Source organism: Pithys albifrons, chromosome 18 (genome assembly GCF_047495875.1).
Source record: "Pithys albifrons albifrons isolate INPA30051 chromosome 18, PitAlb_v1, whole genome shotgun sequence".
Taxonomy (NCBI): domain Eukaryota; kingdom Metazoa; phylum Chordata; class Aves; order Passeriformes; family Thamnophilidae; genus Pithys; species Pithys albifrons.
In genome coordinates this window covers 1684157-1711929 of record NC_092475.1, presented here as the reverse complement: position 1 = coordinate 1711929, position 27773 = coordinate 1684157, and the positions used below count along the sequence as shown (strand labels likewise).

The 27773-nt window shown below is 62.0% G+C and overlaps 3 protein-coding genes across 4 annotated transcripts; all 3 read left to right on the top strand.

The window, feature by feature from the left end:
* Positions 1–932: 932 nt before the first annotated feature.
* REM1 (RRAD and GEM like GTPase 1) lies at positions 933–5618 on the top strand. Its single transcript, XM_071572698.1, has 4 exons — positions 933–1388; positions 1540–1622; positions 2735–2939; positions 3128–5618. Exons 1-4 carry the CDS (start codon positions 1079–1081, stop codon positions 3403–3405), a joined length of 876 nt encoding a protein of 291 aa, XP_071428799.1. The 5' UTR covers positions 933–1078; the 3' UTR covers positions 3406–5618.
* A 1000-nt stretch (positions 5619–6618) lies between these two features.
* Positions 6619–20033, top strand: HM13 (histocompatibility minor 13). Of its 2 annotated transcripts, XM_071572989.1 has the most exons (13): positions 6619–6851; positions 8127–8225; positions 9780–9862; positions 11070–11158; positions 11903–11988; positions 12100–12225; positions 14104–14161; positions 14755–14838; positions 15089–15125; positions 16076–16178; positions 16942–17027; positions 18937–19126; positions 19751–19836. In XM_071572989.1, the coding sequence occupies exons 1-12, from the start codon at positions 6672–6674 to the stop codon at positions 19085–19087; spliced, it is 1182 nt and encodes a 393-aa protein (XP_071429090.1). In that variant the 5' UTR covers positions 6619–6671; the 3' UTR covers positions 19088–19126; positions 19751–19836. The 2 variants fall into 2 exon arrangements, with proteins under 2 accessions (XP_071429090.1, XP_071429092.1); XM_071572991.1 differs by lacking the exon at positions 18937–19126 and having other exon boundaries at positions 19751–20033.
* A 5504-nt stretch (positions 20034–25537) lies between these two features.
* ID1 (inhibitor of DNA binding 1) lies at positions 25538–26373 on the top strand. The gene is made up of 2 exons (XM_071572878.1): positions 25538–25906; positions 26090–26373. Exons 1-2 carry the CDS (start codon positions 25583–25585, stop codon positions 26129–26131), a joined length of 366 nt encoding a protein of 121 aa, XP_071428979.1. The 5' UTR covers positions 25538–25582; the 3' UTR covers positions 26132–26373.
* The last annotated feature ends 1400 nt before the right edge of the window (positions 26374–27773 follow it).

Sequence of the window (27773 nt, the reverse complement as noted above, 5' to 3'; positions counted from 1 at the left end):
GTGCATGCCAGGTACCAAGGTGGTCCTCAGCACCCATACCAAGGAGACACCACTCATCTGTTGCCAGCCTCTCACCCAGTGCCCAGAGTGGGGAGGTTTGGATGAGGTGCTGAGCTGCCTCTGTTGGTGTCAGCCCCTCTCTCCCCCAACCCTGCTCAGTGCCTTGGGCACTCGTCAATGTAGTTTTATGGCACAGTAAAGGTGTTACTTTCATTCCCAGTCTCTCTGTTGCTGTGTTCTGACCATGAGGGATTTCCTGGGACTGGTTCTGGTGTCATGATACTCTGCCAGTGCATCCCAGTGTGGACTGGACTGGTGTGCCCAGTCTGGGGTCAAACCAGGACCTGCACTGGGGGCATTTTGGGGGCAGTGCTGCTGGTGCCACAATGCCGGCGAGGACCTGGACCAACAGACAGGCTGAATAAAACCTATTCCTGTTCTTTCTGGTTCCAGGACAGTTTTGTGGTCCATCAGTGGGACTTGGGGATGGCACGGTGTGGCCGAGCTTCGGGCTCCGAGGTCCTGACAAAGCACATCCCCCCCGGGCAGGGCAGGACCGGCCTGGGCTGGCTCTTTCCTTACTTGGCAGAGCCGGGCTGAGGCAGCGAGAGCACAGCCGGAGCCCGAGGGGGGCCTGCCCCACACAGGATCGGAGCGTGGCGGGATCTCTGCTCAAGGGAGCGCATCTCGCAGCATCTCGGTGCGACTGTTGCTTCCCGGGACCGAGGGGATGCATCCCGGGGGAACTCGCTGTTCCCCAGCACCGCAAGCCCCACGGGGACCTCGGGGACCGGGACAGGGCAGCCGGGCCGGGCCGGGCCGGGCCAGTGCGGGCGGGGGTGAGTCCGGCGGGGGAGGGACCTACGCAGCGAGGGGCTCCACCTCCCGGGGCTTAAAGCCCGGGGCGGGCGAAGCGCGGCCGTCCCGGGGAAGTTGTGCCCGAGTTGCTGCCAGCTCAGACCGGGAGGGGCTCCAGGAACAGGACCGGGACCGGGAGCGGCGCGATCGAAGGCTACCGGGAGGGGGTGCCCCTAGGGGTGACACGCACCCTCCAGCCCCCCTGCCCTCGGTGCCGGTGATGACCCTGAACACGCAGCCCGGGAGCAGGAGCCCGCTGCGGCGGAGGGCCAGCACCCCGCTCCCGCGGCCGGGGGGCACTGCGGCCACATCGCGGGGTGAGCCCTGTCACCCTCAGCTCGGCCACACCGCCTCCGAGCCGGTCGGCAGGGCACCCAGCGGCAGCTGGTCCTCCGATTCCTCGGGCTCCTCCGGCCCCCGGGAGCCCCGGTACCGAGTGGTGCTGCTGGGTGACCCCGGCGTGGGCAAGAGCAGCCTTGTCAACCTCTTCGCTGGCGTTCAGGAGCGGGACCTGGTGGAGCAGCACGGAGGTGGGTGACTGGGGAGGGGGATCTGCTGGAGGGGTACCTCTCGTGGGATACCCTGCGATGGGAGAAACCCGCGTGCGAGGCAGAGGAGCCCGGGTGGGTCCCGGCTGTGCGGGCAGTGCGGCACCAACCAGGCTCTCCCGGTGTCCCGCAGAGGCCGCGTACGAGCGAACGCTGACCGTGGATGGTGAGGAGACCACGCTGCTGGTGCTGGACATCTGGGAGCCGGAGCAGCGGGTACGGCGGGGCCGGGGGCTGCAGGGGGCTGGCATAACCGAGATGTGCCCAGGGGACGTTGTACAGACACAGCTGCTGTTTCGGGGCTTCTGAGCACTGCAAAGGGTAACCTGGGGCTCCCCGGCCATGTCCCCTCGCTGCGGAGCAGGGGACACAGGTTGGACAAGACAGGCTGGGGTCACATCTCTGATCAGCTCTGTGCCCACTCCTCACTGGCATGGGAGTCTGCCCACTGAGTTCCCACCAGTGTGGGCACAGGGAGCCTCTCACATTAGGGATGGGCAAGAGGGGAGGCTGTAGGGAAGGACTGTGGTGCCGACCCACTTTGAAATGCATGGAATTGGTTTGGGAATGGGGCTGAAGGAGCCAGCTGGGTAAATCCACGTGAGACACAGCCATCAGCCAGGGCACGTGTTTCAACGGGCAGAGCGGTGGCCCCGAGAGCCTGGCACAGGGCATTCCCCCTGCCCAGCACATGAGGTATCTCCTAGGCAGAAATGCCAGAGCTGCTGTCACTGCTTCCCTCCAAACACCTCCCTCCTTCCCTTCATGGCAGGGCCCTGAGCTCCTGTGGGTACCAGCAGGCAGTGAGTCCCCAGGAGCAGGGATGGAGGCAGTGCCCAGACTATGGACAGGGAGGACAGCACTCCCATGGGCTGGGGCTGTGTTTGACAGTAGCTGTGCAGCCCACAGATGCCCCAGCACCTTAACAACCTGACAACAGTCCTTTCTTTCCACTATGGCTTATTCCCACCCTGCCTAGCAGTGCCTGGTGCCTGGATTATGTGGGGGTGCAGTACCCACAACGCTGGTGTTGTGTGTCCCAGCTTGGCCCCAGGAGACACAGCCTCGGCTTCCCACACCAGACTGAGCCCACAGACCCAGTTTGTTGCTGATAGAGAATGAAATTCTCAAATATCCCTCAAAATCAAGAGCTTTTAATCTTCATTTTATTAACGGGGTTATACGTCTGCTCCGCGCAATGCAGGGGCTGGTGGGGTTGTGCTGGCAGGTCCCATCAGAGCGCGGGTGCTCTGCTGTCCTCTGGCAGCAGCCAGAGCTGCCAGCAGCCCCTGCAGAGCGGTGACATCTCATCCCCCATGTGGTGACAGGGTGAGGAGAGCCGGCGGCGCGGCCAGTGCCTGCAGGTGGGGAACGCCTATGTCATTGTGTACTCCATCACCGACCGGGGCAGCTTCGAGAGCGCCTCGGAGCTGCGAATCCAACTGCGCCGGGCGCGCCAGGCCGAGGACATCCCCATCATCCTGGTGGGGAACAAAACCGACCTGGTGCGGTGCCGCGAGGTCTCCGTCGAAGGTGAGTGGGGAGTTGGGGGTCTGGCTGGTGGAGACAAACTGCGGGAAAAGGGGCCATGCCCGGCTGCTTCCCCGACATCTGTCCCCTTGTCCCTGGACGCGCAACTGCTATCGCGCATGTGGCAGTGCCCGTCCCCAGCGCCAGGGGTGCCGGTGGGGACAAGCCCCTTCCCTGCCCTTCCCTTGCAGAGGGCCGGGCCTGTGCTGCCGTCTTCGACTGCAAGTTCATTGAGACGTCGGCGGCTCTGCAGCACAACGTGGACGAGCTCTTCGAGGGGGTGGTGCGGCAGATCCGCCTGCGCCGCGGGGGGAAGGAATCCCACCCGCACCCCGCGCCCGGCCAGAAGCACAAGGAAAGTCTCAGCAGGAGAGCCCGGCACTTCCTCGACAGGCTGGTGGCCAGGAACAGCAGCAAGGGGGCCCTCAAAGTCCGCTCCAAGTCCTGCCACGACCTGTCTGTGCTCTGAGAGCCGCTGTCCCATCCCTCTGAACTGGGAGTCCCAGCTGGGACTCTCCTCTCCTCCAGCAGCATGGCCAGCAGCTCCATGGGGAGCCCAGACGGGACTGGAGTGATGCTGAGGACATGGAGCCGTTTTCATCAGTGCTGAGGGATGCTGAGGTGCCCTGGATCTGGCTGCTTCCCCTCCAGGAGAGGGGACAAGTGGGACCAAGTCCCTGGAGCAGAGGGTGGGGCAGGTATCTGCACTTGGGGGGTGGGATTTTGGATCACAGCTGCTCCTGGGGAGCTGGAGGTGAGGTGTGGCCATGCCCCAGTGCAGGGCTGGAGGCTGCCAAGAGCACATGAGGCTGTGGGAGCCACAGCCTGGGCAGAGAGTGGGTGCTTGATGGCTCCTGGTGTCCCAGGAAAGGGCAGAGAGCAGGAGCTGAGTGGGATGGCACAGTCAGGAAGGGACGTGCTTGGCTGCAGCAAGAGTGACCCCGGGCACCCGGGGAGGCGATGCTGGAGCCGCGTGGGCTCTGCCTGTTTTAGGCTGTGCTGCCAGCCAGCAGCCAGGATGCCACAGGGAAACCTGCTCAGCACTGTGGGCCCAGGGCCAGCGAGGATCAGCAGTGCCCTCCCTCCTGGGTCAGAAGTTTCCGCTCGCTCTGTGGCCAGACCGTGGGGAATCACTGACTATGACCACCCCAAACGGGACACTGGATGGGGCAGTACCCTGTCCCTGTGGGAAAACAGCTTTTCAGAGGTGCAAAACCAACTGAGGGTTTCTCCCTGCCAGCTTTGTCCTCAGAAGTTTTTTCCATGCTTCTTGATGACCATGGCGTTGCTGCTCCTTCCTTTGTGCTGCTCTGCTCTGGCTGTTCTGCCTCGGAGTTCCCATTCCTGGTGATGCTGGAGGTGATGCCGTGGGTCACACAGTGCCAGCCATGCCAGGGCTGAGGGGCTGCACCCCTGGCAGGGGCTCCTTGCTGCTGCTGGTCCTTCCTACAGCTGCAGCCAGCATTTCCCTGTGGCAGGAGGAGGGGGGGCCACGGGATGGAAAGTTGGCAGCCAGCAGAGAGGGGAGTGGAAAGAATGAGCTCAAACCCAGAAAAATGCGGCTGTGCTGGAGGGTGGGAGGAGAGGCCAAGGGGGGCCACGGCGAGGTGCTGGGAATTGGAGAGAGAACGGGAGAAGGAGGTGCTGGGCCAGGGACTGTCTGTGCCCCCCAGCTGGGCCCACACCTGGGGCAGGGAGTGCCAAGGATTGGTGGCACCAGCCCCTCCAGCAAGTGGTCTCAGAGCCATCCCAGTGCCATCCCTCCCTGGGTAGCCATTGACCCCAATGCCATCCACCTCTGGGAGGCCACCTGTTCCAGTGTCACTCACTCCTTGGTGGCCATACATCCCAGTGCCACCTATCCCTAGTCTCATCTGTCCCTGTGTGACCATCAGCCCCAGTGCCATCTGTCACTGGGCAGCCACCTGTCCCAGTGCCACCCATCCCAGTACCATCCCTCCCTGTATGGCCATCAATCCTGATGCCATCCATCCCAGTGCCACCCACCCCTGGGTGGCCATTGTCCCTAGTGCCATCTGTCCCTGGGTGGCCATTGTCCCTAGTGCCATCTGTCCCTGGGTGGCCATCCATCCCAGTGCCATCTGTCCCTGGGTGGCCATTGGCCCCAGTGCCATCTGTCCCAGTGCCATTTGTCCCTGGGCAGACATTCCCCCCAGTGTTATCAGTCCCAGTGCCCACCACCCTGCTTGCCACTTTCCTGGGACTGGGAGCCTCCTTGCTGGCTCCTGACTGGGATGTTGCTGCACTGGGACACCAGCCCTGGCCTGGCCCGGCTCTCCCTGTACAGCAACCCTGTCCTTCCTGAGCATCCTCAAGCCAGGCTGGGGTTTGGGGTTCGAGTGGCACCCAGAGGGGTCAGGGAGGGGTCAGGAGCTGTGCTGTGCCAGTCCATGCCGTGCCAGGCGGGACCATGGCAGGCAGCAGGGTGGGATGCAGGGGTGGGGAGGGGTTGGCACGCTGCCTGCTGCTGCCTGTGCTGCTGTGTGGGACCAGCAGCGACAGGGAGAGGGCAGCACCCCGGGCAGGACGCCAGGCCCGCAGAGAGGGGCTCCCGGGAGGCCTCCCCATCTGCCCTCTGCCTGAAACACGGAACTATGAATCACCCCGAGCCTGAAATAGATTCCTTTTACTTAAAAAAAAATTAAAAAATGAAAGACTTGCATTTTAATCTCTGCTGCGCTCCCATCCCTGCCCACGGCTCAGATCTAAACTTGGGGCAGCACCATTTCACCATGCCCAAATCTGCACCGATTTTCGCTCCTCAGCAGACCCTCGCCCCAACGAGGAGGAGGAGGAGGAGGAGACTCGCTGGCACAGCCGCGCTGGGCTGCCAGGACTCGGGATATTTGCGAGCAAAACACCCATTTCAGCCAATTTTCCAGCAGCGCCCTGGCCCCGCTCCAGCGCGGGGAGAACTCGCTGCCATTTACGAGGGGGATGTTGGCTGGGTGCCCACGGGGTGGGCGGCGAGAGGTCAGGGCGGATTCCCGGCGGAATTCCCAAGGACAGCAGGGTGGGTCCTTGGGAAAACAGCGAAGGGCATGGAAAACCCAGGGCTGGATGGAGGAGCTGCCCCGGAGCGCCCGAGGCTGATGGCACCACCTTCCGCTCGTGCTCCGGGAGGCTGCGGCGACCTCCTGGGGGTCTGCGCTGCCCGCACACGGCGGGGCACGGGCAGGGAGGGCCGGGCAGGGATGCAGAGCCCGCCGGGAACGAGGGATGCGCATCCCACCGGAGCCACGGGCAGGGAGTGCCGGGCAGGGATGTCCGGGGCACCGGGACCGGGGGATGCGCATCCCACCGGAGCCGCGGGCAGGGAGTGCCGGACAGGGATGCCGAGCGGCACCGGGACCGGGGGATGCGCATCCCACCGGAGCCGCGGGCAGGGAGTGCCAGACAGGGATGCCCGGGGCACCGGGAGCGGGGGATGCGCATCCCACTGGAGCCGCGGGCAGGGAGTGCCAGACAGGGATGCCCGGGGCACCGGGACCGGGGGATGCGCATCCCACCGGAGCCGCGGGCAGGGAGTGCCGGACAGGGATGTCCGGGGCACCGGGACCGGGGGATGCGCATCCCACCGGAGCTCTGCCCTTCTCCTGGCAAAGGCGGTGCCGCGGGGAGGGGCGTGTCCGGCTTCAGCGCCGCTGCGCCGTGACGCACTTCCGGCCGGTTCGGGGGGACGTGTCGGCGCGGACCGCGGTGGGAGCAGCCGCCATGGAGGAGCCCGCGGCGCACAACGGGAGCGCCGCCGGGGCCGCGCCCGGGGCCGGCACCGCCGCCCGCCCGCCCGCCACCCCCGAGGGCATGGCGCTGGCCTACGGCAGCCTCGTCCTCATGGCGCTGCTGCCCATCTTCTTCGGGGCGCTGCGCTCCGTCAGCTGCGCCAAGAGCAAGGTACCCCCGCGGCCCCGGGGCGGACGGGCCTGTAGGCCCCGGCTCCCCCCACCCCGCCTCAGGGTCCCCTCCGCCGGCCGCCCCGTCCCACCGGCGGGTCGGCAGCTGCATGTCGCCCGCCCCGGGCTCGGCGCTGGGCCTGGAGAGGGGCAGGGACCCCCCGGGAGGGAGCGGCTCCCCCGGGGGCTCCTCCAGCCGCGCCCTCAGTGCCCTGAAAATTCAAGTGCTGCAAAACACAACCGTCCCTTGACCCCCCGCAAGAGGAGCCGGTGCTGGGGGGGCTCGTGCGTGGCTTTGCCCCCGCAGCCCCGGCGCTGTTCGGGGGTGCTCTGTTGCCTGCACACCCCGTGCTGTCCCTGCAGCCCATCCCACTGCTCTGTGCATCCCGCGGCTGGGAGTTGAATCCCCAGACTTGGTGTCCTGCAGCTCAGCAGGAAGGGCTGTTTTACACAGTCTGTTCCACTGCTGTTTTTGAAAGCTCCTTGTGTGCCCTTAAGCCTCACTTCCCGGGGTTCAGCTGGTTCTAGGGAGGGTCCTGGCAGCTCAGGCAGCTGGGCACTGAGAGCAGGGCCTGGCCAGGGTTTGGGGGGTTCTCATCTCTCAGGCTGCAGGAATTTGGGCACCCTGTGCCCTGGGCACTGTGTGACAAGCTGCAAAAGGTCTTCTGCCGAGGTGCCCTCTGTCTGTGCTGGCCTCAGGTGTTTGCCTGAGTGAGATTAGATCTCTGAGCAGCAGCCAGCCGGGCTGGGAACAGGCAGGGAACAGCCCCTCCACCTCCTCTGAAAGCTGAAGGCCTCTCGTGGGAAATGGCTTGGAAGGTGCTGGTTCAGCTGGTGCAAAGATGTCTCAGAAGAGGCTTGTAAGTCATCTGGGGCTTCTGAGCACAAGGAGTGTCCCGAGAGGGGGGTGAGGGATGAGGAGGTGGCTGGAGAGACACGTCGTGCAGGGGGTGATCACAGATGGTGGCACAGATGGGGCCGGCTGGGCGTGAGCAGAGAGGGAGCCCAGTTCCCCCCTGGGCAGGGGAGAAGGGAACAGGGCCAGCACAGGGATTTTCCTTTCTTCAAGAGGAAAAAAAGCAGTAAATTGTGGTCACCCTGGGAAGGACAAGTGAAAGGTTTGTGTGTTCCATTTCGGGTGTGCCTGTGACACAGCCTCACTGACAGATACAGCAGGGGCCAGAGGGTGCCTTGTCCCTCTTGAAACCACCATGGAGCCCCTTTACTGTGCCAGAGCAGGGGCTGATCCCTTCCTGTCCTCTCCTTGTCTCCCCAGAACTCCTCAGAGATGCCAGAGACCATTACCAGCCGAGATGCTGCTCGCTTTCCCATTGTTGCCAGTTGCACCCTCCTGGGGCTCTACCTCTTCTTTAAAGTAAGTGAGTGGTGCTGGAGCCAGGGCCAGCCAGGAGCTCCCAGCCTGGGGCTGACTCCGTTTTTGGCTCATAATGTTGGGACAGAAAGAGTTCAGGGCTGCACAGCCTGAGCTCTCTGGTGTCACCAGGCAGGAGGACATCAGTTCTTTCCTGAATTGTCACAGCTTGGAGGAGCCTGTTTGTGCACAGGTTGGTTCTGGAGAGCTGCCAAGGAGGAAAGACAGCCCTGAGCCCTTTCTGCCTCCGTGGGCCAACCTGATAGGGCACAGGCTGGAGGCAGAGGGTGCCAGGGACTCTGGGGGGCAAATGCTGCTGCCCCTGTGCTGTGCTCCTGGAGCTGTGTCTGCTGCAGGCCTGGGGAAGCCCCTGTGTGACCAGGGCAAGTCTTTTTAAGGTATGCAGAGCCCACAGGCAGAGTCAGGTGGCCTGGATCACACATGGGAGCTGCCAGCAGCAGGTGCTTTTGGCTGTGTGGAGAAGGTGTCGTGGCCTAAAGCACCTGGGGCTGCCATACAGGTCTGGCATGTGGCTGAGCTCCCAGAGCAGCCTGGGAAGCCACAGGGCTGCATCACAGAGTGGCAGCTTCCAGCTGTGCTGTCCTGGGATGCCTGCAAGATGCCAGGGTGCTCCTGAGTGCCCAGGAGGTGAGGGTTAAGGTGCAGAGTTGGGAATGGTGCAGTTCAGTCCCTTCTCTGCCAATGGCAGTGACCACACAGAAGCTGTGGGCTCCTGTCTTGTGGGCCAATGGCTGGTCCTTGTTGCATTGTGGTCCTGGGTACCCACTGGCTCTGCAAGGTCAGTGCATGCCACAGCCTGCACAGCCACAGAGCTCAGCTCTGTAGCAGCATGCCCTGCCTTCCCAGGAATGCAGGTTGGCCTGTGTGCTCACCTGGGCTGCAGCTCAGCCCCTCTGGCTGCTGGAAGGACCCTGTGGCCCATAGCTCAAGGCCCAGCTCCTCAAGTGCCTCTCACTCCTGTCTGGAATGGGGACACTGGGAGAAGGAACACTGAATGAAAGTGCAGTATGATCCTGCCAAAGTTGATCAGTGGCTCTTCTTTTTAATATCTTCAGCATGTTGTGTGCTCTCCTGGAAGGATCCCCCTTCCAGGAGAGCATAGAGGGCCCCAGGGTCCCCCCATGCTGGGTGTGGGGGTGTGACTCAGTAAGGAAGCCTGTGTTTAGGAGAGCAAAAGTTTTAATAACACCCTGTTTAATTAGGGCAGGGGATGCTGCTGCTCCCCTTGGCCAGGGCAGCCCCCTTGGAGTGGTGCCTCACTCCCTGCTCCATGGGGGAAGCTCTGGCCTCCTTTCTGCAGCACTGGAGTTATTTTTTGACCTGAGCAGCTCACAGATGCACCACAGCTCACAGGCCCATTGTGCTTGTTCTCTGAGCACATGGCTATTTCCAACAAATTTCCCCTCAGCATGCAGGAATTTGGGTTATTCCAGCTATTCTCATCTCCCTGGAGCACTGACACAGCAGCTGCTGAGAGAAGTATGAAGATGGGGAAGATGCTGCAGTAACTAACCCTTCTCTGGGTTTGTCTTGCAGATATTCTCTCAAGAGTACATCAATCTTCTGCTTTCCATGTATTTCTTCGTGCTGGGCATCCTGGCCCTGTCCCACACCATCAGGTACAGGACAGGGATGGCTCTCACTGGGGCAGGGCTGCCCGAGGCTTCAGTTCAGTTCATTGGGGGGTTTTAGGGCATCACTGCCCTGCAGTGGACCCAGGTCTGTGGGGTATTGGCCCAACCTCTGATCATATTGTCCCTTGGTGGTAGGAAGGGCCAGACCATGCTGTGAATCCTTCCTTGTGGGGGAAGCAGACCCCTGGGGGCCTGGCAAGCTGGTACCTTGTGGAGCATCACTGGGAGAACTTGGGGGAGGTGTGAGTGGCTCCCATCATGGAACAAGGCCAGCTCACCCTGAAGAGCTGCTGTGGCTTACAGTCTTAGAATCAGAATATCCTGAGCTGGAACGGACCCACAAGGATGGAGTCCAACTTCTGACCCTGAGTAGGACAATGCCAAAACTCCCACCATGTCCCTGAGAGTGTTGTTCAAATGCTCTTTGAACTGTGGCAGGCTTGGGGCCATGATCACTTCCTTGGGAAGCTTGTTCCAGTGCCCAACCACCCTCTGGGTGCAGATTTCCTAATACCCAACCCAACCCTCCACTGGCACAGTTCTTGCAGCCCCGTGGAAGGGACAGCTCCCCCACACCTGCGTGCCCCGTGCTGGGATGGGTGACTCAGGCAGCTGGAGCTCACTGTAACGTCCCTGGCCTCTCCCACTGATGTGTGGCACGAGATGTTGAAAGCTCAGGCTGTTTCAGTAACTGAAAAAGTCACACTGGTTTCCTGTTTCCTGAGCTCTGGTGTGTTGGGGACCAGATGCTTTCTCTAGACTGGTGCTAGGCAGGGGCTTTGCACTGCTCTGACAGAGCTGTTCAGTGGTGGCCCAGGCAGTGCTGGGTCCCAGGGGGCTGCTGGGGGGCACGGGGCTATTGCTGGGGGGCACGGGGCTATTGCTGGGGGTCACGGGGCTATTGCTGGGGGGCACAGGGCTATTGCTGGGGTCTGGGGTGGGCCCTCCTTTTTTGCAGACACTGCTCTGTCCTGTTGCCCTGGAGTATTTCTGGGGATCATCACCTATGGGCAGATCAGACCTCAGGGGAGGATGATTCCTGTGGCTGTGGCTCCTGCCCATCCCTGATGGGACAGAACTCGGTGTTTTACATCTCTGGGGGGGTGTGGGGCCCCCTCCCATACAGAGGTGCTGGGCAGTGTGTCCCGTGGGGTTTCTGTCCAACTGCCCTTCTCTACACCTCTCGTTTCAGCCCCATGATGAACAGATTCTTCCCTGCAAATTTCCCCAACAAACAGTACCAGCTCCTCTTCACCCAGGGCTCCGGGGAGAGCAAGGAGGGTACGTTGGCTCGCCGGTCTCTCGGGGGAGCCTGAATGTTTTCTGCCTTTACTGTTGGGGATTTTTTTGCTTCTTTGGTCTTCTGACTTTCAGCCCATTGAAACAACCTTCTCAGACTCTCCTCTTGCTCCCCACTGTGCTTCCATAGCCAGTGTGAGCCCTGTGTGTCCCTGCAGAGCTGGGCTGGCACTCGGTGCTGCCCCTGGCTGGCAGTGAGACCCCAGAAACACCTCAGGTAGTGCTGTAGGGATGGAGCTGTGGCTGCTGTTAATGCAGAGCCTTTATTTGAGCTCCTTGGATAGCACAGTGCTGACTCTTTTGTGCTGCCTTACTCTGATTGAGGTCTTTGCACTGGTAGCAGAGGCTTTGATAAGTGTTTTACCCAATAGCTTTACTGATAAGGGAATACCTCTGGTGATACCACCAGGAGTTAACTGGCACAGAAAAAGGGACAAGATTTGCCTCTCCCTGCCTTAGGCAGTGCCTGAATCCAATTTCCTTATTGACATCAGGATCACGGATGCTGTCCATGTGCAGAGTCTGGCTGGAGGAGAAGGTCTGGGCTTTCCAGGGCCTGCTGCTCACTGGCAGGTGGTGTGCACGTGTGTACCATGGGTACAGTCCCCTTGTCTGGGACATGAGCACTGTGCTCTGTGCTCCCCAGCTGTGGAGTTGCTCATCTGGGCCCTGTGTGGGAGGAGCTGCCTGGCCTGCCCCAAATCTGACCCCTCTGTTCTGTTGCAGAAATAGTGAATTATGAGTTTGACACCAAGGATCTCGTGTGCCTGGCTCTGAGCAGTGTTGTGGGGGTCTGGTACCTGCTGAGAAAGGTAAGTGAGGCACAGCTGGGGTGGGGCTGGATCAGACACAGACCCCTTTCCCTTCAGGGTGGGGGTCCCATGTGCAGCAGGACCCAAATGTCCTTTTCCTGTCCTTTTCAGCACTGGATTGCCAACAATCTCTTTGGACTGGCATTCTCCCTCAACGGGGTGGAGCTGCTGCACCTGAACAACGTCAGCACGGGCTGCATCTTGCTCGGGGGCCTCTTCATCTACGATGTGTTCTGGGTAAATGGGCACATTCCACAGGCTGTTATTGGAAGCATGTGCCTGGCATTGCTCCTCTCCAGAAGCACCACACTGGCTGGACACACTTTTGCAGTCAGGATTTCCGCTTTCTCAGCCCAGAGGAGTGTGGTGGGGTTGGTGACAGAATCAACAGTGGCAGAATGTGGCTCAGCATAAACGGGATTCCTTTTAATCTTTGGCTCAGGGAGCTCAGGGCTGGCAGGGACCTCATCAGGGCTGTTTGTGGTGTATTCAGAGTGTCATATCCGGTTCTGAATTCCCCACTGTGGTCTTCCCAGTGCTCAACAGAGCTGTTGAGTGGGCTGGAGGCTGCTCTGGGGCACCCTGATCCTGCTGGTATGAGCTGAGCCTTGGCTCTGTCATCTGCTTTCGTTGGTGTCCTTCTCTTCTCTTGCACAGAGGACCAGACCCTGGAATGCTTCCAGATTCTTTCCCTCAGCCAGTGCAGCACCCTGACTTCTTCATTTTGAGGTTTTCCTTATTTCTTGCAGTGTATTTGAGCTGCTTTTGTAGAGGAAAAGGGGAAGGGGAAGGCAGGAGTGCAGTCATATGCTCCCCTCCAGCCATGGAGGAATATTTCTCCTTGTAATGTCCATATTCCCCAGTCCTTCCTGCTGCCTCCACCTTCTGAATCACCATGTTTCCAAATGTCTGGGAGCCTTGTATACCTTGAGGTCTGTCCAGCAGCTCTGCAGCTGCCTGAGTAATCCCTATTTAAGCCTGGCTACTGTGGGTTGTTTGTGCTTGGCCGGTGCTGCCCCTGTTTCATGTTAACAGTGTGGGCTCTGTGGTGTTTTAGCCTGTGGGCCACTTCCTCCAGCTGGAGAGGACTCAGCCTTGTGCCTTGGCACACCTGGTGCCTCATGCCCTGCTTGGTAGTTGAGTGTCTTCCCAAGGCCTTGGAGAAAGTAATTCAGCCCTTGCTGCTCTCTGCTTGCTGGCTGAGCTTCCCCAGAGATCAGAGTATTGCCAGAGCCTTATGGAAGGGCTGTCTTGGAGTGGAGACCCTCTTGCTGTGCCCATCTGCAGGGACTGGTCACTTGGATCTTAACACAGATTTAATAGCAGTGATATCCAAGGAATATTTCAAGGAGGAAGGAGGTCTGCTCAGTGGGTCAGTACTATTCCCCCACATAGTCTTGGGTGAATTTACATGTGGCACTTTTCCCTAGTCCCAGTATGGAGTCCTGGTCACTCCACAGTGATGCCCAGAGCTTGCTGCACATTATTGGTGTTAATCTGATGCTTTAAGGTTTCACTTTAATCCCTGTCTCTAGGACTTTGCTCACCCAGTGCTAAACAACACCTGGTTTTTTGTGCCTGCTGGACTGGAGGCTTGGAGATGGAAAGGAGCAGAGATCAGGGTGGCTGCCCTTGGTGTTTGCAGTCCACCCCCCACATGCTGCCAGTATTTACAGCTGATAGGGTTGTGCAAGTAAATGACCTCAGCAGCTGATCTGACACTTGTTCCTGTCCCTGCTGGAAGCTCCTGGGCTGGGACACTCCACTGGAAGCTGCAGCCCTCCAGTTGGACTTTTGACAGAGCCCACTGACTGGAGCTGAACTGAGGCACAGGGCTGGGTGGTGGGGAGGGCTGGGGCTGGACAACAGCTCTGCCATGGGAGTGCTCTCTCCGTGCTGTTCCGAGAGCAGGACAGCCATGATGTGCCCACCTCCCCAAGTGCCATCCTGTGCCCCTCCCCTGGGCAGTGGGCTCACTTGCAGGGCTCCTCTGCCCACATTTTGGCAGCTTTTAACTATTTTTTGCTGCTGAAGCCCCTCCTGGCTGTAGCTGAGTGTGTGTACACGTGTTCCTGTGCAGCTGTGGTCACCCTGGACTCCTCTGCTTGTCCCTAGGTCTTTGGCACCAATGTGATGGTGACAGTTGCCAAATCGTTTGAGGCCCCAATAAAACGTGAGTAGATCTTCCCTGTGTGCTGGAGTCTGTTCTGCTGCTGTCCCTGCTCTGTCCACCCTCCACCTCTGGAGATGGCTCAGGGTGGGAGGTGTGTGCAGGAATCTTTGCTGATAATGACCCCTCAGAGTCCTGGTCACTGACCAGCCCCAAGCCAGGCCAGGTCTCTGCAGAGGGGTGGTTTGCAGAGCCCTGGTCTGTCTGGGTCAGTCTATACCCCCTGAGTGGACAATTTCACCTGCTTATAAAAAAAATCCAAAACAAAAAAGAAGCAACAAAAAAACCTCCACACCACAAAAAAAAAAAAACAAAAAACCAGAGACCCCCAAAACAGCTGGAGGGGTGAACTGATGCTGCTGTGGAACACACAGTAGTTTGGGAGCTGGGGTTGAAACCTGCACACAGGACTGACTGTGAACCCCATGGTTCCTCATTCTGGAGTTGTCCCAGGAAAGAGAACAAGGGGAGGAGGGGGCTGAGGGCAGGGATAGAGGTCCTATCCTGTTCTGGTCCTTATTTGCCAGGACCACTGGGCCTGGAGTCTGCTCAGCAGAGACACACCCACTCACTGTGCCTCTCTCTGCTCCTTTCAGTGGTTTTCCCTCAGGACCTGCTGGAGAAAGGGCTGGAAGCCGACAACTTTGCCATGCTGGGACTGGGAGACATTGTCATTCCAGGTAAGGACAGAATAGGAGGGGCAGGACTGGGAGCCCTGGGGGTGTCCTGATGGAGCTGAGGATCTCCCAGCAGATCCTGATGCTGTCCCGGTGCCGTGTGCCACGAGAGGGCACTGTCACCCCAGGCACGGCACCGGCACCGGAGCGCTGCGGGTCCTGCCCTGCCTCCCTCAGCCTTCCCTGCTCCTGCAGCGCCTCCCTCAGCCTTCCCTGCTGCCTCCAGCCTCTCTCTGTTCCCTTCTCCCCACAGGGATCTTCATTGCCTTGCTGCTGCGGTTTGACATCAGGTGAGCAGGCGGCAGGGAAGGGTCTCCTGCAGGTTTGAGCTGCTCTTGTAGAGGCAAAAAGGGAAGGGGGAGCTGGGAGCACAGCCATGTGCTCCCCTCCAGGGCTGGGTGGGGAACCTGGAATGAGGAGGGTTTAAGGAGAAGCTCTTGGAAGAGTAGAGGTGAGCAGGGTTGGCTCTGTGGGTAAGTCCTGAGTGATTTGGGTGAGTGGTTTGAGTTCAGGCAGCACAGGGAAGGGCATCAGGGTAGCAGCACATAACAGGCCCCCAGAGCTGCTCCCTGGAGTGAGAGGAAGCCGTGACAGCGTGGGAAACAGGAGTGCTGGCACTTTGGAAGCACTTGTGTGCATGCAAATTGGTGCCTGGCAGTGCTGGCTGCCTCCAGGTTGCCACTGACGTTGGAGGAAGCAGCTCCTTCCCACACAGGGGAGCTGCACCCACGGCCAGGCTGCAGCAGTTGTCCTACATGAAAAGGCTCCAGGGAACAGGGTGCTCTGTGTGACTGGTGGTGTGGCCCTGCTCCCCCTGGCACAGACCCTCTGCTCTGTGCCAGCTCCTCCAGGTGTTGCCACCCACATCCTGCCTGCACCTGCTGGGAATTCCAGTTCCCGTGGCCTGCCCTGTGATAAAACAGGACCTGCTGAGAGCCAGGGACAGGCCAGTCTCCCCCAAGAAAGTGGGACCTTCTCCCTGAGTCCCAGCACCAATTCCTCCCCTCCCAGACACCATCCAGCAGCAGGATCTCTTGCCTCCTTCCCTTCTCCAGCCCCTCACCTGGGTGTCACCCCTTCCAATCCCACACTGCTCCCATGGCACTGGGGGCTGCACAGGCAAAGTGTTGCTCCACACACCCCAGAGTGGTGGGAGGTGGCCAAGAGTGCTGGGCCACCTCCATTTTTGGGCACTGACCTTCCAGCCCTGATGTCACTAGACCCTTCCCTTTCCCTACAGCCTGAAGAAGAACACACACACGTATTTCTACACCAGCTTTGTGGCCTACATCTTTGGGCTGGGCCTCACCATATTCATCATGCACATCTTCAAGCATGCCCAGGTGAGCTCTGCTGTGCTGCATCCCACAGGTGCGTGTCCAAGTGGGTCAGGCCAGCTTGGCCACGAGGTTCCTGCATCCTGCCAGGAGAAAGTAGATGTGTTCCTTCTCTTGGCTTTGATTTTCCAGTGCTTGCCTGTACCTTTTCCTGCTCAAAACTTGTGTGCCTGGCTGGAGCAGAGACTGGCTGGGGCATGGATCCTGTGTTTTCAACAACAGTCCCTCAGCTGGCCTGCCCTGTGGTTTTTGGCTCTTTGTGACCAAGCTGCCCTGAGCACCCAGTGCTGTGCTGTGGGGGGCCCTGGGAGCCCACATGCCATGGTCTGCAGTGGGGGGCCCTCTGTGCTGGTGGCCTGCTGGGACCTCATGGCAGTGATTTCACAGAATCCCAGAGTGGTTTGGGTTGGAAGGGACCTTTAAAGACCATCTCGTTCCAACCCCCTGCCATGGACAGAGACATCTTCCACTAGACCAGGCTGTTCCAAGCCCTGTCCAACTTGGCTTTGAGCATTTCAGGGATGGAGCAGTACAGGTTTTCTGGGCAACCTGTGCCAGTGCTTCACTGCCCTCACAGGGAGGAATTTCCTCCTAATCTAGTTTGGTGCAGCTCTGACTTGGCTCTTGAAGCTGCTTTTTGGGGTGTTTATCTTCCGTGCAGTGCTGTGACAGACACAGTGGGTGCAGAGGGGACAGGGCCAGCTCGCCACACACTTCTCCCAAGGGTTGATTTGTGGTTTGGTTTAACAGTTGTTTTTCTTCCCCACAGCCTGCTCTGCTGTACCTGGTCCCTGCCTGCATTGGATTCCCACTTCTTGTGGCCTTGGCAAAGGGAGAAGTAACTGAAATGTTCAGGTGAGCCTCAGCTGGGGCCGGAGCTGTTTTGCTGGCGGCGCTGCAGCACTTGAAGCGTGCAGATGTTCCCACGCCTGGGCACAGCTGGAGGGACGGGTTCCTCTGGGCATGCTCTGGGTGTGTGTGGGTGGAGGGAGCAGGTCTGTGTTTGTACACGCCGGTCCTGGCTCCAGCCACTTCCAGGAGCTGGGTGGGAGCTGTGGTGTGGTACCAGCAGGCAGGCAGCACCTGGTATTGCTTTACGCCCCAGTGACAAACCCTTCCCATGCGCTGGCAGGCAGGGGAGGGTGGGACTGCACACCTGGTGTAGAGATACTTGGTCATTGTGTCCCAGGGCCCGTGGGTGGGGAAGAACAGAGCCAGAGCTGGCTGTGAGAGCAGCCAAGGCTGCTTCAAGCACATCTCACCTCCCCACTCAGCCAAAGTCTCCTGGTTTGCAGGAGTCTCCCTGTGGGTGAAGACCAAAAGGAGCTGTGCTGTGCTGTTGGGCTCCAGCTGTTCTCTCAGCCTGTCCAGGCGTTTGCCTGTTGCTCTCAGTGGGCAGCTCTGGCCTCCTGCCTGGGCTGTCCCCTCTGAGCCGCACAGAGCACAGCCTGCCCTGCCTGACAGCTGTTTCTCTGCTGTGCTCAAGGCTCAGTGGTGGCACAGAACAGTTTGAGGCAGAGGAGGGAAGGGAACATCCTAAAGCATGGCCATGTACCCTTCAGTCTCCCCAGTGCCCCTGCTCGGGGAGCCTTCCTGAGCTCCCAGGGAAACTGGGTGCAGCAGGGAGCCAGCTGCCCTCCCTCCCCTCCCTTCCTCTCCCCTCCCTTCCTCTCCCCTCTCCTCCCCTGGGAGATGCAGGTATGCATGTTCCCAGCGGCTCTCAGCTGGGCTGGTCCCCAGCCCTGCCACACCTGCCCCTCCTTTGATGTTTGGTTCTGACGATGCTGCTGCAGGCGCTGAGTGTCCTGGGATCGTCCTTCCTGTGCACCTGGGATCCTGCAGCCACTCTCCCCAGTGCCGTGACTCATCAGCTGACAGCAGCAGCACCTCCTGCCAGGAAACTGGGGAGAGACGAGCTGCAAGGCTGGCCTGCACCCAGGAAGCCTGGCAGCCAGTGGCTACTGTCCCCCAGAGCAGTAGCACAAGCTGCTCCAACAGCAAATTGCTGCCAGGGTGAAGCAGGGTGCTGGGAGGTTGCAGTCTTGATAGCCCCCGGGGTCCAGACCTCCCTTGAAGTGGCTCCAGTTGCAGGCAGAGGAAGTGGGATTCCATGGGACTTGTGCCTGGAGGCCAGTGGCTCCCACCGCAGGAATCCCACCAGGTGTAGCTCTCCTGTGTGCCTCGGTGCACCCTGATTCTCCCTGGAGCTGGCAGTTCCCAGTGGTCTCTGCCTGCACGTGGTGTCTCGCAGCAGTGAGGGTGGGAGTGAGCAGGGGAAGGGGTGCTGATGGAGCACAGGTGGGCGACATGGGGATCAGCTCCGTGGCTCCAGGCCTTGCTGAGCCTCCCTAGGCAGGGGGATCCCATCCTGCCCCTCACGGCTGTGGACACACTGTCCTCAAGTGGCAGGACAGGGTCTGCTGCATTGCTCTTCCACCTGCCCAGGTGCTCTTCTACCACTGCCTGCTCCCTGCTCCATGGGCTCCAGCTGCCTTATTCCCTCCCCATACCAGTGGGAGCTGCCTTATTCCCAGGTGTCAGCACTTGCTTTTCCATGCTGCAGCCCTGCCCCGGGTCTGCAGGCGAGGAGAGGCCCCAGGGCAGGGCCTGAGCCAGTGGGTGCCAGCTGGAGGGGGCATGCCAGGTTGCCTGCACAGGGTGGTGGGTTCTCAGTGCTGTCACTCCAAAACTCTTCCGCTTTTTCTTTCTCTCCCCCTCTCCTTTCTGTCCTTGTCTTTTCCCTCCTGCTTTCTCTCTCCTGCAGCTATGAATCCTCTGCTGAAATCTTGCCACACACACCAAGACTTACCCACTTCCCCACGGTGTCTGGCTCGCCGGCCAGCCTGGCTGATTCCATGCAGCAGAAACTGTCCTGTCCCCGCCGACGCCGGCAGCAGAGCCCCAGTGCCATGTAGCCACTGCCACCGGGGCCCCCTGTCTGTCGCTCTGGCCAGGTAGGGGCAGGTCCCAGCTCTCCCCATTCCCAGCTTTCCCTGCTCCCTGGGCAGAGGCTGGAGCTGTCGCCATGCTGCTGTGGGCCGGATTCTCTCCCAGTCTAGAGAGACTGGGAAGGGTGAGAGGATTTGACATCTCTGCCCTTGTGTTCCCTTCTGCTGGAGCAGCATTCCTGGGCTTTCTTTGCCAGAGCCCTGGGGCCTCTGCTGGAGGGGGTTTGCAGCCAGAGGAGTGACCCTGGGGGCGATCACTGCTATTGGTGTTGCTGCAGCTCCCCATTAACGGCCCCACTGGCACGAGGGCTCAGCCAGGGAAAATGTGTGCTATCCAGGGTATCCAACGGTGCTCTCAGAAGCAAGGACAGAGCTGGCCCCTGACTGGGCACACCCCATCCCTGTGGATGTCCAGGACGGTCAGATGGTTCAACTTTCTGCCTGGGCTCTGCCCTATGGGGGTTCCCCCACTGGGGGCAATGGCTGGAGCCCATCCCCTCCTCAGCACAGCTGTGGCAGCAGAGCAGACCCCGACGCCGTGGGCTGGGCTGTCCCAACGTGGCACAGGGTTCTGTTCCCAGGGAGCAGCTGGCCCCCCTCATTCCTCCCTTGTGTCCTTCTCATCCCCAGCTACGAGGAGAGCTCAACCCCCAAGGAGGCGCTGGGGGCCTCCAAAGAAGAGCCGACAGAAGCCTCCAAGAAGGAGAAGTGACCTTGCCCGTGGGCCACGTCCGGCGCCGCTGGGCTGGGGCCCTTCCAGACCCTCTGCAAGTGACAGACGACGAAACAATTGTGCAAGAGCATTGTGTTGTGTGTGTCGGAGCAGCCACCCAGGTGGGGTATCGATGTACGCCGGTTTTTAAATTTTGTATTGTGCATTTGCTTTCTCTCATATTAAACCATGTTGAAGGAAGGAGTGCTGGTCATGTCCCCACTCAGCTGCCCGGCTGGCACCAGGATCAGTGTCTGGCTCACTCACCTTGTCCCAGTGGGGCCAGTGGCCATTGTCTGACCGTTTCCAAGTGACCGTCCCCTTCCCCCTCCCAGTCCTCTGCCACTCAGTCTTCCCCCAGCCTGGCCCCTGCTCTGCAGCACCCAGAATTGTAGATGACAGTAGATGACCCCTGGACAGGTTTGAGCTGGGATCTGGCCATGGAACAGAGTTGGCTGAGCAGGGATTGGGGTGCAGGAACCTCACAGGGTGGGGACATGCTCTGCCTCAGCTCATGGGGGCTTAGCAAGCTGGGGATGAATCCCCATGGCCTGAGGAAGCACCCATAGGCAGGATAGATGTGGGAGACCCCAAACTCAGCCCAGAGTAGGGTAAGGAGAGGGGGGGTGTCCCACTCTCTTGCAGGGAGCCAGGCTCCATCCTGCACCCCCTGGGGCTGGAATGGGCAGGGGCTGCTGGTGCTGGCATGGGAGCTGGAGGGGCTGTGGGCAGTGTCTGAGGTGTTCAGGCAGCGGAATGGGGCAGCTGCAGACAGGGGCAGCTCCAGCAGCTGCCTCAGCTCCCACTGGGACCAGCTGTCCTGTGTCCTGCAACACTGGCAGTGTCCTCCCTGCCTGTCCTTGGGGCCCACATGCAGAGGATCCTGCGTCCCTCTGGGCATGCCCACTGCCAGAATAAATAGAAAGTGTTTGCTGGCTTGGCAGCCCCTCCACAAAAGCCGTATTGAACCATTATTCCCCGCGCCGGCTGGGAGCACTAAAAGTGGCGCCTCTCGTTCTGCCATCTAATGACCCTTCGCAGGCTCCTGCAGATGTTTTCTATGACTTACAGCTCCTTTTCCAGCAGCCCTGTCCGCAAAAACAAGAGGGGCCACTTTAATTCCAATTAAATACCTCCAGCTAAGCAAACAGTGTGCAGCAGGGCCTGGGCACAGCACGGCCGCCAGGCCCGGCCCACCGAGTCACTGAGTCTAGACTCCAGATGTGATTCCAGCAGCCTCCAGTGTTCCATGGAGAAGGACCCTGGCTCTGCCATGGGCTCAGCACCCTGACCCGAGCCAGGACCCCACTCCCCACCTTGGTGTGAGAGTGTGTGTCCCCTGGTGTGGGGCTGGCAATGCATCCTGAGAGGCCCTGCATCCCCTTGGCTCTGAGTGCTGTGAGCTGCTGTCCCCATGGCCTCGTGCATGCCTGTGCAGCCTCCAGAGCCCCCCGAGGGGGCAGGAGCAGGCTGGGAGGTGCACAGGGTACCCCAGTGTCAGCACTGCCCACCCTCCTGCCTCCAGGTTGCCCTGCACACTCAGGGGTGGGGCTTGTGCCTGCTGTAGGTGTGGTGGGAGTGTGACTGGGAGCCTTCCCGGGGCTGCAGGGAGCGGAAGGCCTGGGGAGGGGAGAGCAGGGTCACCCCTTGCCCTGCCCGGCTGATAAGTCAGGGCTGGCCAGGAGGAAGGAAGTGTGTTGGGCTCTGCAAGGAGCCACCAGCAGAGCCGGCGCCTCGGCAGTCCCCGGTTCCCTTCCCTGCTGCACCTGGGCCTGTGGCACCTCCGTTCCCAGCACTGCCACGGCCCCACGGCCCCACTGTGTCTGGACCTCTGCTGGGCCACCTTCCCCTCTCCACAGGGTCCTTCTGGCTCAGGGAGGGGGCTGCGGAAATGTGGATATGCTGGCTCTGGCAGGAAACCTCCATCCACTGAGCTGCACCCAGCCAGGGCAGGGGCCAGAGCAGCCTGTTGTGCAGCAGCTGTGGGGTTTGGGGTGTTGCTCACCCACCCACTCACCTCTGCTCAGGGCAGTGGTGCCCACTGGCACACACAGCTGCTCCAGGGCACCCTCCCCTCATACCAATCTCCCAAGAATTGCAGTGGGATGGGAGGGGCTGAACTGGGGGTGCACAAGGGGCACACCTGCATACACACACCAGGCAGAGGGATGGTGGTTTAATTTTTGGGGGGGGATACTGGTGCCTGGGGTGAGGGGACACACACTGGGGCTACTTGGCACCCCAGAGCTGTGCAGAGCCTCCCTGCTGCAGCAGGGGTGCTGCTTGGGGTGGGGGCTGCAGTGTCACCTCGTGCCCCGGGGTGAGGCAGGGCTGGGGATGCCTGGCCATGGTGGTGACAGTGGTGTCCAGCAGGGTGGTGGGTGCTGGTGGTGAGACCCAGGGTCCCACGGGCTGGTCAGTGCCAGCAGTGGCGCCCGGACGGCGGCTGCGAGTGGGGAGAGGAAACAGCCGAGAGCAGCCCCAGCCCCGGCCTGCCGGCGAGGAGGGGCAGGAAGCTGGAATAAATCCCAGGAAGGGCTGCCTGGCTCCAGCTGGTCTGGGCTGCAGCGGATGGAGCTGGGAACGGGAAGGGAGAAGGCGGGAGGGGAATGCGCAGGGGCTTTCTCAGGCCTCGGCCCTGCTCCAGCTGTGCTGGCAGCCCCAGCACATCTGCAACCCTGGCTCAGCACAGTCCTGCGGACATGGGGGGCTGGAGGCTCAGCACAGCCCCAGGGCTGAGCTGTGGATGGCACTGGGAGAGGGAACCTGGAGACAGCTCAGCCCCGGACAAGGCAGGAACAGCTCCAGTTTGGGGGTCATGGTCACTGGGGTGGCCCCCAGCCTGACCTGCAGTGTCTGTGGTGCTTTCTCTCCTCCTGCTCCCAGCACTGCAGGCCAGAGTGTGGGGCTGGGCGATACCAGGACAGGGGCCTGCCAGTCCTGGGTGCTGACTATACCCTGTCCCCACTGTCCCAGCAGCACAGGCAGCCCCTTAGCCCCTTGCCGGCCTGGCGCGGCCGTGCCCTGTGTGGTCCCGGCGGGGCCGGCCGGGGGCTTTGATGTGCTCGGCTGCCGGGCAACCCCTGCTCGGGCGCAAAGCAGCCGCCCCCGGCTGCCCCCCCGGCCGGGCTGAGCCCCGCCAGCGCCATATGGCCGAGGCCGCTGTTACCGCTCTGCACGCCCCGTTCCCAGAATTGAGATGGAAATGAAGCTCTGTGTTCTGCCGGACAACACCGCTGTGCCGGCCGGCACGCCGTGCCACGCTGGGCCCCCGCGGGCAGCTGTGGCCACAGCAGCGTCCCGGAGCCGCCCTGGCAGCGCAACCCCAGCACCCCATCCCCAGCGCCCCATTCCCAGCGCCCCAACCCAAGCGCCCCATCCCCAGCGCCCCATCCCCAGTGCCCCAACCCAAGCGCCCCATCCCCAGCGCCCCAACCCCACCGCCCCATCCCCAGCGCCCCAACCCAAGCGCCCCATCCCCAGCGCCCCATCCCCACCACCCCAGCGCCCCATCCCCAGCGCCCCATCCCCACCGCTCCATCCCCAGCGCCCCATCCCCAGCGCCCCATCCCCAGTGTCCCAACGCGCAGAGGGACGGGGCGAGCGTGTCCCGCTGCCAGGGGCATCCCATGGGCTGGGGCAACCGGAGTGGCTGTGCCACTCATGCCAGGGTGGCTGTGCCACGTGTGCCATGACACCCACCACGGCCATGCAGCCCTGGTCCCCACGCCGCCCGGGGTGGCCGGTGCCCGGGGCCGCGGGGTCCGTCCCGTCCCGTCCCGTCCCGGCATTGTTGGTGGCGCAGCTGGCGGTGGCGGCGGCCCGGCCGGCAGCCCTGAAAGACATTCCTGCGCACAATGTCCCCGGCCTCCCGCCGCGGCCCGGCCACTGCCGCCAGATGGGGGCTAATTAGCAGCTTTGAGAGCCGCGGTGGGAACCGGGCAGCACCGGGCCCTCCGCCGAGCCCTGAATGGAGGGGGCGACCCCAGCGCCGTGCCCACCCTGGGAACCGCCACCACACCGGGCTGCAGGACACAGGGAGGAGGGACAGAGGGAGGGACAGGGGGGCACAGGGATCCAGCTCCCCGCCAGCCAGGCTGGCAGGGTTGAAGTCCATCCGTGCTCTCCAGGATTGCTGCCCCCCCAGAGGAGGAAGAGGAGGGGAGGCCCGCAGTGTCCTGCATGCCTGGGGAGGCAAAGTCAGGCGCGGGAGGGTCTAATCCGAAACCCACCCCCACAAAGGGCAGCGGGGGCTGCTGTGGCACCTGGGCACACACGTTGGTGTGCAAGGTGTGCATGAAAGTGCATGGGTGTGCACACGTGCGTGTGTGTGTACCTGCATGTCCATCCATCCATGTGTGCCTTTCTGTGTTTGTGTGTGCACTGGTGGCTGTGTTTGTGCTCCACGGGTTTGTGTATGTGCGTGAATCTGCCCGTGCACGTGTTTGGGGATGTCCCACCCACATCTGTGTGCGCCTGCACGTGTGTGCCACGCACACTCCCCCCCGCGTGTCCGTGTCTGTACACACGTGCCCGCACACCCGTGTGTCACTGTACACACACCCTGGAGTGTCCGAGGCTGCAGCTTTGCCCGCTCTCCCCCCTCCCCGCACCGTTTCACGCTGCTCAGGGTGTGCCGGGGTCTTGCTCGGGGCCCTCGCCGCGCGCTGCTGCTTTCTCCGCAGGTGCGGGGTAATTAGCAGTAACGCTAATTACAGCCCGGACCGGGAGCCCTTCGGGGTAGGGATTGGTTGTCTCGTGCTGAGGCTGCAGCCGCACCAGCGGGACCTCCGCCGGTTCTCCCGGGGGGCAGGACCGTGCCCACGGTCCCGCGCTGCCCCACGCACCCAGCGCCCGACCCTCCTTCCACCCCCTGGTGAATCCTACCCTGGCAACCCCCGCCCCGGCAGCCGCCACCGAGCAGCTGCCACGGAGGTGCGAGCCCCGGGACTGAGCTGCGAGCAGCAGACACCGAACAGGGGTGGGAGGCGCAGGGCACGCGGTGTCCGCGGTGGGGATGCCCGTGTGCCCGTGTCACCCTGGGGTCCCGGTGCCTGAGGAGGGGTCCGGTGCCCCTGAGTCCCCGGGAGGGTCCCCGGTAGGGTCCCCGGGAGGGTCCCGTGGGGGTGGCGGTGTCGGTGTCCCTGCGGGTGTCGCGCTGTCTCCGAGGGGGTCCCGGTGCCCCCGTGGGGGCTGCAGGTGTGTGCCCGGCCCGCCCCCGTCGCCATGGGCACCGCCCGCCCGGCGCCGCGCTGACAGCGCGCGGCTTTATGAATGGGTGACGTCACGACCCTGGCGTCTCACGGTCTGAGCCGCGGGGGAAGCGGGCGGGGCGGGGGGGCCGCGCTCCTGCAGGCGCTCCGGGGGCTGGACGGGGCGAGGGGCGAGCGGGATTGAGGGCAGCCCGACACGGGGAGCCCGCCTGGCAATTACCCGCGTGAGTGGCGGGGGCAGAGCGGGCGCTCGGCACCTCCGTAGCTCCGCACCGCTGGTGCCTTCCCCCCGCAGCCCAAGCGCCCCACCGCCCTCTCCCTGCCGTTGCCCCTTTAAGACGCTGCCCTTCGGGGCCGCAGGAATGGAGTGGGCGGGGCCGCCCCGCTCTCTCTGCGTCGCCATTGGTCGAGGCGCTGCGCGAGGCCCCGCCCCCCGGCCGGCGGCGCTCTATAATTGGCGCGGCGGGGCGCGCGCTGGGCTGTGCGCCCGCAGGGTCCCAGCGCCGCCCGTCCCTCCCGTCCGCCCGGCCCCGAGACATGAAGGTCGCTGCTATCGCCCCTTCGCCGCTGCCCGCGGGCGCCGGCGGAGCGCTGAAGGCCGTGCGGCCCGGAGAGGCCGCCCGCTGCGGGCCGGTGCCGGGGGTGTCCCCCGGGGCGGCAGAGCAGGCGGCCGCCGCGCTGCTGTACGACATGAAGGGCTGCTACTCGCGGCTACGGGCGCTGGTGCCGACTCTGCCGCGACACCGGCGGGTCTCCAAGGTGGAGCTGCTGCAGCACGTTATCGACTACATCTGGGACCTGCAGCTGGAGCTGCAGTGTGGGCCCCCGCGCCCCGCCGCCGCCGCCGGGGACCCCCCCGAGGTGAGTGCGGACGCCCCGGCACCGCTCCCGCTCCCGCCGGGCAGCAGCGGCGTTCCCCGGACCCTCCTTCCCACGATCCGCACCGCGCTCTCTCCTTTTTGAGGATCTTTTCTTCTATCCCCTTACTCCCCGAGACACTTCTTGACAAGTACTGACCGGCAGCTTCGTCCCCCTTTCCCGCAGGCTCCGTGCATCCCCGCCGCTGACCGCATCCTCTGCCGCTGACACCGCTCGGGACCCGCCACGGACGTGACCCCGGGAGCCCGGCCCCGAACGCCACGGCTCGCCTGCATCCCCGGCAGGGCTGCCCTGGGGGTGCCCCCGCAGTCCGGGCAGGGGGTGCCGCGGGCCGTATCCTTCCTTCTCAGATTGCTGAGAGCATTCCCCGTATTGTATATTACAATGATGCTGGAGAATATTGTTCTACAATAGCTGGAGTTTTGTTATTAAACAAGTCCTGATGACCACCCATGCCTTTTCTTCCTGCTCCTCACACCCCCTCCCCGTGTTTTGGGGGTTCTCAGCCCTCAGGATACATTTCCTTATCAAACTGGGGCACTTGTGCAGACCAGTGTGGGCTGAGTGGGTGTGCTGGGTGGTGCAGGGACTTGAGCTCGTGTGGTGATGCTGGGGAGGGGGTCTCATGGCATGGTCCCAATTCCCTGTGGTCTGTGGGTGCCCTTTCCCAGCATTGTCCCCACAGAACCTCTCTTGGTGGGTCCCGTGGGGTGCATCTCTTACTCCCTCCTTCACTGCTTGGGCTCAGCCATGGGGTGTTGGGGGGCAGACACAGGAGGAAAGACTTTGCACTCTGATTTCTGTGGTAGCACAATCCAGCAGCACTGAGATGCATCTCCTGCTCAGGCACTTCGAGGGGATGATGACGTGGAGGGGACAGAACTGGGAGCCACATGTGGGCCTGTGTGTCCAGGTGGGGAGTGTGGGGCCCCCATCTCCCTGGGTAATGATGAGCTTGCAGGATGGGGTTCCCCTCTCTCCATTTCCCAGCTGGGTCACCTGCACCCAGCAGCCTTCCCAAGACTCCCCCAGTCGCTGCTGTGTCAGGACTGGGGTGTAGGGGTGGTTTGCATTGCAGTGTCCCAGGGGAGAGCAGGTACAAGTTCCGGGGTCCTGCTCTCTGTGGCTCTGCTGGTGCTGCCCCTGCGGTTCCAGCTCTTCCTGGAGCAACCCTTGCCTGGGGAGACGGAAATCTCTTGGGAAGGAAATTGCATCAGGGGTTGTGCAACCCTGAGGGCCGGGGGATGCCCCAGGCAGCAGAACTGCCCTGAGCTGCCCCATGACTCACAAACACCTCAAGGATCACACAGCCTCCTGTGTCAGAGCTGTAGATCATCCTATGGGCTTGGTGGGTGAGGGGAATTGGGGTGCCCGGAACTGGTTTTGTTGCCCTAATGGGACCCTTTAGGCCGTCCAGGGTTCCACAGCCAGAGGATTGGGGCTGGGAGGGCTTGATCAGCCCTGGGCACAGGTGTGTGTGAGCCTCTGCACAAGCATTTGTGTGTATTTGCATGTTCACAGGCTCAGGCACAGCTGTGAGTGAGTCCATGCCCACAGGTGCCTGCTCGTGGTTCCCCAGTCCAGCAGATCCCCTGGCAGGGGAATGTGGCAGGGTGGGTGACTTGGGGAACCTGGATGCTGCCTGGCTCAGCCAGCCCTGTCCTGGCCGTGACACAGCAGTGGGGGACACACAGTGGGGTATCAGGGCTCTGTGGTGTCTGTGAATGAACCCATCCATCATCGGATGGATCCTCTCTGTCACCCCCCACTCATGTCCCCTCTGTCTCTGGCTCCCTCCCTGTCCTGGAGCGGCACTGCTGGGGCAGTGGGTCCCTCTCCCGGTGCCCGC